Here is a 7,399-nt window from a genome sequence, read left to right as displayed (position 1 = left end):
CCAGCAAGCCTACATGCCCTCCCTATCTCTGTAACCTCCTCCAACAACCCTACACCCCCTCCCTATCTGCCATTGTAGCTGGGAGTGCAGATCTAAGCCTCTAATCCTGAAAGGAAGACCTGCATTTGTAGCGCCTTTAATGACCTGTGGATGTCTCAAAGTGCTTTACAGCCAATGAAGTACTTTTGGCGTGTGCTCACTGTTGTATTGTGGGAAATGTGGCAGCCAATTTGTGCACAGCCAGCTCCCACACAGTAATGTGATAATGACCCAGATCACCATTGATGTTGTTTTGAGGGGGGGGAAAAAAAAATCTTGGTCCCAGGACACTGGGGAGAACTTCCCCCCCCCCCCTGGTCTTTGAGATAGTGTTCTGGGATCTTTTATCTGCTGTTGAAACAGATGGTGCTTGTGTTTAACGTCTCCTGTAAAAGCCCTGCTTCCCCCTCCCTCTGCTGGTGCGGTGCTCCCTCAGTCCCTGAGCTCCTGGTGTGGGACTTGAACTTCTGATCTTGTGACTCCGAGGTGAGTGCTGTGGACTAAACCAGGACTTGAGGGCATATTAACATTGGCAAATGTTGCCTTTAACTTAACCAGCGCACAAGTGATTTTGAAATTGAGGCGGAGATGGTTTGTGGAGGATTGATGTCGGGTCCCTGGAAATTAATTTTCCAGTCCATTTGTCCTGTTAATCACTTCCAGTTAAATGATGCTTCAATGGATCTATCTGGTCATTTACTGTTTGTGGTGAGAGCATTGTATGATTTTTAGATTGATATTAAATGTTCATTTCCACACCAATAAATGGTCTTTAATTTGAGTTCTGGTTTTATGCTCTGTTGTCCAAAGTTTGACTGCCAGTTGCAAGAAATGGATTCGGCCCTTCGAGGCTGATCTTTGACCTCAACTCCACTTTCCCGCCTGGTCCCCATATCGCTCACTTTTCCCCGAGAGTGCAAAAATCTCTCGATCCCAGCCTCGAATACACTCAATGACTGAGCCTCCACAGCCCTCTGGGGCAGAGAATTCCAAAGATTCACCCCCCTCTGAGTGAAGAAATTCCTCCTCATCTCAGTCCTCAATGGCCGACCCCTTATCCTGAGACTGTGTGACCCCTGGTTCTAGACTCTCCAGCCCGGGGGGGGGGGGGAAAACACCCTCCCTGCAACTGCCTGATAATGTTTCCATGGGGTCACCTCTCATTCATCTAAACTCCAAGGAGTATAGGCCCTGTTGAGTATGGAAGAACTCCACAAGACTGAGTACTGTGAGCTTAAACTGATGTGACCTTAGTCTCTTTAATACAACTCGAGTGCCCAAGCAGACAATCTCTTTTTATACTCTCTTGCCCAAGGTGTGTTGGTGACCTTTGGGCCTCCAACAGTTGCGCCCTCTGGTGGCAAGTCTTGCACAGTTACAACGTTTACATACGTAACAGACCCAATCGCCTTGTGGGACAGCCTCCTCATCCCAGCAATCTGTCGTGTGAGCGAGAAAGGAGGGAGGAGGCTTGAGTGGAGCATAGACTGGTTGGGCTGCATGGCCTGTTCCTGTACTGTATATCCTGTGTAATCCAATCCTATGTACAGTGTTTATGTAACATGGAGAGGGGGCTTCAGAACTTGCGTAACAAAAACTGCCTGTTTTTCTCCCCCCCCCCCCCCCCCCCCCCCTCCGTAACATCTCCCGTCTCTGCTCCCTGCCTCAGCTCATCTGCTGCTGAAGCCCTCATCCCTGCCTCCGTTACCTCCAGACTTGACTATTCCAACGCACTCCTGGCCGGCCTCTCTCTTTCTACCCGACGTAAACTAGAGGTGATCCAAAACTTGGCTGCCCCGTGTCCTAACCCACACCGAGTCCCACTCACCCATCACCCCCTGTGCTCACTGCCCCGTGTCCTAACTCGCACCGAGTCCCACTCACCCATCACCCCCTGTGCTCACTGCCCCGTGTCCTAACTCGCACTGAGTCCCGCTCACCCATCACCCCCTGTGCTCACTGCCCCGTGTCCTAACTCGCACCGAGTCCCACTCACCCATCACCCCCTGTGCTCACTGCCCCCGTGTCCTAACTCGCACCGAGTCCCACTCACCCATCACCCCCTGTGCTCACTGCCCTGTGTCCTAACTCGCACCGAGTCCCGCTCACCCATCACCCCCTGTGCTCACTGCCCCGTGTCCTAACTCGCACCGAGTCCCGCTCACCCATCACCCCCTGTGCTCACTGCCCCGTGTCCTAACTCGCACCGAGTCCCGCTCACCCATCACCCCCTGTGCTCACTGTCCCCGTGTCCTAACTCGCACCGAGTCCCACTCACCCATCACCCCCTGTGCTCACTGCCCCGTGTCCTAACTCGCACCGAGTCCCACTCACCCATCACCCCCTGTGCTCACTGCCCCGTGTCCTAACTCACACCCAGTCCCACTCACCCATCACCCCCTGTGCTCACTGCCCTGTGTCCTAACTCGCACCGAGTCCCACTCACCCATCACCCCCTGTGCTCGCTAACCTACATTGGCTCCCGGTTAAGCAATGCCTCAATTTCAAAATTCTCATCTGTTTACAAATCCCTCCATAGCCTTTGCTCCTTTTCCCCCCGCGCGCCCCCCCCCCCCCCCAACTCTAACCTCCTACACACCTCCCTATCTCTGTAACCTCCTCCAGCTCCTACACACCTCCCTATCTCTGTAACCTCCTCCAGCTCCTACACACCTCCCTATCTCTGTAACCTCCTCCAACCCCTATGCCCCCCGAGATGTCTGCACTCCTCTAACACTGCCCTCCTGACCATCCCTGATTTATAATCGCTCCACCATCGGTGGCCGTGCCTTCTGTTGCCTGGGCCCCAAGCTCTGGAACTCCCTCCGCCTCTCTAAACCCCTCTCTCCTCCTTCAAAATGCTCCTTGGCTATCTGCGCTAATTTCTACTTGTGTGGCTTGGTGTCAAATTGTTATCTGGTAATATGCCTGTGAAGCGCCTGGGGATGTTTCACTACATTAAAGGTGGGAGCGAGTCCCACATTCTCTCCCCTCTGGGTAAAGAAGTTTCTCCTGAATTCCCCGTTGGATTTATTAGTGACTGTCGTACATTGATGGCCCCGAGTTCTGGTCTCCCTCCACAAGTGGAAACATTCTCTCTGTATCCACTCTCAGCATTTTTAAAGACTTTTATTAGCTCACCCCTCAGCCTTTTTTCTTTTTAAAGGTGCTATATAAATGCACTATATAAATACAAGTTTGAGTTTATGCCAAAGCTGAAATCTGAAATAAAAACTGAACCTGCTGGAAATCTCAGCGGGTCAGGCAGCATCTGTGGAGAGAGAAACCGAGTTAACGTCTCGGGTCGAAGACCCTTCGTCAGAACTGGCAAATGTTCCAAATGAACAGATTCTTAAGGAGGACAAAAAGGGGAGGGAAGGACAAATGGGAAGGTCGCTGAAAGGGGGAAAGGCAGGAGAGATTAGAGAGACAATGGGAAGGTCGGTGATTGGGGGAAGGCAGGGGAGATTAGAGAGACAATGGGAAGGTCGCTGAAAGGGGGAAAGGCAGGAGAGATTAGAGACAATGGGAAGGTCTGTGATTGGGGGAAGACAGGAGAGATTAGAGAGACAATGGGAAGGTCGGTGATTGGGGGGAAGGCAGGAGAGATTAGAGAGACAATGGGAAGGTCGGTGATTGGGGGAAGGCAGGAGAGATTAGAGAGACAATGGGAAGGTCGGTGATTGGGGGAAGATAGGAGAGATTAGAGAGACAATGGGAAGGTCGGTGATTGGGGGAATAGGAGAGATTAGAGAGACAATGGGAAGGTCAGTGATTGGGGGAAGACAGGAGAGATTAGAGAGACAATGGGAAGGTCTGTGATTGGGGGGAAGGCAGGAGAGATTAGAGAGACAATGGGAAGGTCGGTGATTGGGGGAAAGACAGGAGATTCAAGGCAAAGGAGGTAGTTGGTGATAAGGGCAGGCAGTTTCCATATTTACGAAAGGATACACTTGCTTTGGAGGCAGTTCAGAGAAGGTTCACTCGGTTGATTCTGGAGATGGGGGGTGTTGACTTATGAGGAAAGGTTGAGGAGGTTGGGCCTCTACTCATTGGAGTTCAGAAGCATGAGACGTTTTGATAAGATCACCTATCGGATTCTGAGGGGGCTTGACAAGGTGGATGCAGAGGATGTTCCCACTGATGGGGGAGACTAGAACTAGGGGGCATGGTCTTAGAATAAGTGGCCTCTCATTTAAAACTGAGATGAGGAGGAATTTCTTCTCTCAGAGGGTCGTAAATCTGTGGAATTCTCTGCCCCAGAGAGCTGTGGAGGCTGGGTCATTGTCTATTTCTGTCTTCAAGATATTCAGTTTCTTTAAGGGGTTATGGGGAGCGGGCGGGGAAGTGGAGCTGAGTCCATGATCAGATCAGCCGTGATCGTATTGAATGGTGGAGCAGGCTCGAGGGGCCGAATGGCCGACTCCTGCTCCTAGTCTGCTCTTCTTGGGGACACAAAAGGGATGATGGGGTTGACTTGAAATGGTAACGGCAGGATTCAGGAAAAAGGTGAGTTGAGATCGGGTGTGAATGGTGGGATAATTACCAACTGCCAATGGAGACAATGGGGTGGGCTCTTTTTTTTAAAAAAGAGCCGGATTGGGGCCTAAAATTGTTGAACTGAGTCCAGAAGGCTGTAAAGTGCCTAAAAGTGAAGATGAGGTGCTGTTCTTCGTGCTTACGTTGAGCGTGAGTGGAACAGTGTAGGACGGAGACATCCGACTTGGAGCAGAGCTCGGCATTAAAGTGACGGGCGACCGGGAGCTCGGCATTAAAGTGACGGGCGACCGGGAGCTCGGCATTAAAGTGACGGGCGACCGGGAGCTCGGCATTAAAGTGACGGGCGACCGGGAGCTCGGCATTAAAGTGACGGGCGACCGGGAGCTCGGCATTAAAGTGACGGGCGACCGGGAGCTCGGCATTAAAGTGACGGGCGACCGGGAGCTCGGCATTAAAGTGACGGGCGACCGGGAGCTCGGCATTAAAGTGACGGGCGACCGGGAGCTCGGCATTAAAGTGACGGGCGACCGGGAGCTCGGCATTAAAGTGACGGGCGACCGGGAGCTCGGCATTAAAGTGACGGGCGACCGGGAGCTCGGTATTAAAGTGACGGGCGACCGGGAGCTCGGTATTAAAGTGACGGGCGACCGGGAGCTCGGTATTAAAGTGACGGGCGACCGGGAGCTCGGTATTAAAGTGACGGGCGACCGGGAGCTCGGTATTAAAGTGACGGGCGACCGGGAGCTCGGTATTAAAGTGACGGGCGACCGGGAGCTCGGTATTAAAGTGACGGGCGACCGGGAGCTCGGCATTAAAGTGACGGGCGACCGGGAGCTCGGCATTAAAGTGACGGGCGACCGGGAGCTCGGTATTAAAGTGACGGGCGACCGGGAGCTCGGTATTAAAGTGACGGGCGACCGGGAGCTCGGTATTAAAGTGACGGGCGACCGGGAGCTCGGCATTAAAGTGACGGGCGACCGGGAGCTCGGCATTAAAGTGACGGGCGACCGGGAGCTCGGTATTAAAGTGACGGGCGACCGGGAGCTCGGCATTAAAGTGACGGGCGACCGGGAGCTCGGCATTAAAGTGACGGGCGACCGGGAGCTCGGTATTAAAGTGACGGGCGACCGGGAGCTCGGTCGCGCTTGCTTGTTGCGTTCCTGTTCGGTTTTGTGACCCCGTTATCGATTCTGCCTCTTGTGTTTTTTTTTTTTTTTTGCCCCCTAGTTTGCCGGGAGATGGATTTGGAGGTGGAGGGGATTCTCCGGCGGCTGACCGAGGCGCTGACCCACGGCGGGCTCGCCGAGCTGTCGACGGCGGTGCAGGCGGAGTGGCAGCGGGTGGAGGGCGTGACGGTGCACGTGGCTGTAACCGGCCCCCCGCGGGCCGGCAAGTCTTCCTTCGTCAACGCGGCGCTGGGGCTGAAGGAGGGCCAGCGGGGGGCCGCGTCCACGGCCGAGGGGGCCGCCAAGCCGGCCCGCCACGGGCGGGCGGGGACGCCCGGCGCCGTCTTCTGGGAGCTGCCCGACCCGGAGGGCCCCGGCTTCTCGGCCGCCGGCTACCTGCAGTCGGCGGGAGGCCCCGGCAAGTACGCGGGCTTTGTCGTGGTGACTGCCACCGTCTTCGCCCCGGAGTCCGCCGCGTTGGCCGCGGAGCTGAGGCGCCTGGGCGCCCCCTTCTGCCTCGTGCGCTCCAAGATCGACCTGGACCTCCGCAGCTACAAGGCGGAGGAGTTTGCCGCGGGGGTTCTGCGCGCCGTGACCGACGGGGGCCTTGCGGGCGACGGCGGCAACGCCCTCCCCCGCCTCTTCTCCGTCTGCTGCCTCGAGCCCGAGAAATTCGACTTCCGGGCCTGCGTCCAGGCCCTGCAGGAGAGTGCCTCCCCTCCCCTCCGCCGCCGCGCCCTCCTGGTTGCCCTCCCCCACCTCTCCGTCAAGGCGGAGCTGAAGAACTCCCTGAAGGAGCTGGTGCCCCTCTCGGCCCTCCACGCCTGCCTGGTGGGGGCGGTGCCAGTGGGCCATCTGCCGTACCGGGCCAACCTGCCCTTCCTGCACGGGGAGGTGCGCCGATACCGCTCGCTGCTGGGCCTGGAGCTCGCTGACCTCGGCCGCCAGGCCCGGCTGATTGGCCGTCCGGCCTTCGTGCTGGCGGACGAGATCGGCACCAGGGCCGTCCGCCAGCTGACCGCAGCCGGCCTGGCCCGGGAGCTGGCCCGCTGGACGGCTCAGGATGTGCCCGTGGCCCCCGGCAACGCCCGGTGGATCCCGCTGCTCCGGGCGCTGCCCGGCGGCCAGCTCTCCGGCGCCTCCGTCGCCCGCCTCTTGGACGCCACGCTGGAGCAGTTCACCAACGACGCGTACCGGGTGGAACGGAAAATCGCCGCCGTGCTGAGAGGCGAGTGACGCGGCTCCCGGCTGGCCAATGGGAGAGGAGGCATCGCAGCGGCAATCTCCAACGCCTACCTTGCCCACCGTCCTCATTGCCCGGTCGACCTGCCTCGGTTCCCCCCCCCCTCCCCAAGTCTCTCCCGCTGTCACCTCCTGCCCTCGGCGCGCATGGAACGCCTCCAGCGATTCTCCATTCCTGACGCACGACTGACCCTTGTTTTTCCCCAAACGAGGAACTATATCCGCTTCAATTCCCAAGGTCGCTTTTTTAAAATTGAAGGCCGGTTAGCGTACTAAATGTGATTGGCTTCGATGACACGCAACCAAATACTCTGATGCCTGGTCCCTTTTTTTTGTTGTGTGAGGCGAAGTTTTTCCACGGCTGTTGTTAACTTCGAAAGCTGCAGTGCTTTTTTTTTTAATGGGAGTCTTTCTTTTCCACGTTACAACCATGACTACACTTCACGTGCTTT

At 56.3% G+C, this 7,399-nt stretch overlaps 1 protein-coding gene across 1 annotated transcript; it reads left to right on the top strand.

The window, feature by feature from the left end:
* The first annotated feature begins 4,521 nt into the window (after positions 1-4,521).
* Positions 4,522-6,941, top strand: LOC139240331 (interferon-inducible GTPase 5-like). The gene is made up of 3 exons (XM_070868804.1): positions 4,522-4,548; positions 4,747-5,677; positions 5,767-6,941. Exons 1-3 carry the CDS (start codon positions 4,522-4,524, stop codon positions 6,939-6,941), a joined length of 2,133 nt encoding a protein of 710 aa, XP_070724905.1.
* The last annotated feature ends 458 nt before the right edge of the window (positions 6,942-7,399 follow it).

Source organism: Pristiophorus japonicus, chromosome 31, assembly GCF_044704955.1.
Source record: "Pristiophorus japonicus isolate sPriJap1 chromosome 31, sPriJap1.hap1, whole genome shotgun sequence".
Lineage (NCBI taxonomy): Eukaryota > Metazoa > Chordata > Chondrichthyes > Pristiophoridae > Pristiophorus > Pristiophorus japonicus.
Note: the sequence above shows the minus strand (reverse complement) of the source record. Positions and strands in the feature narration are given on the sequence as shown.

Bases quoted from the DNA above. Each gene is read 5' to 3' on its own strand.
- LOC139240331 (XM_070868804.1), top strand. From the start codon at position 4,522: ATGGTAACGGCAGGATTCAGGAAAAAG. The intron at 4,549-4,746 runs GTGAGTTGAGAT...GGAACAGTGTAG, and splicing joins CGGCAGGATTCAGGAAAAAG to GACGGAGACATCCGACTTGG. The intron at 5,678-5,766 runs GTCGCGCTTGCT...TTTGCCCCCTAG, and splicing joins GACGGGCGACCGGGAGCTCG to TTTGCCGGGAGATGGATTTG.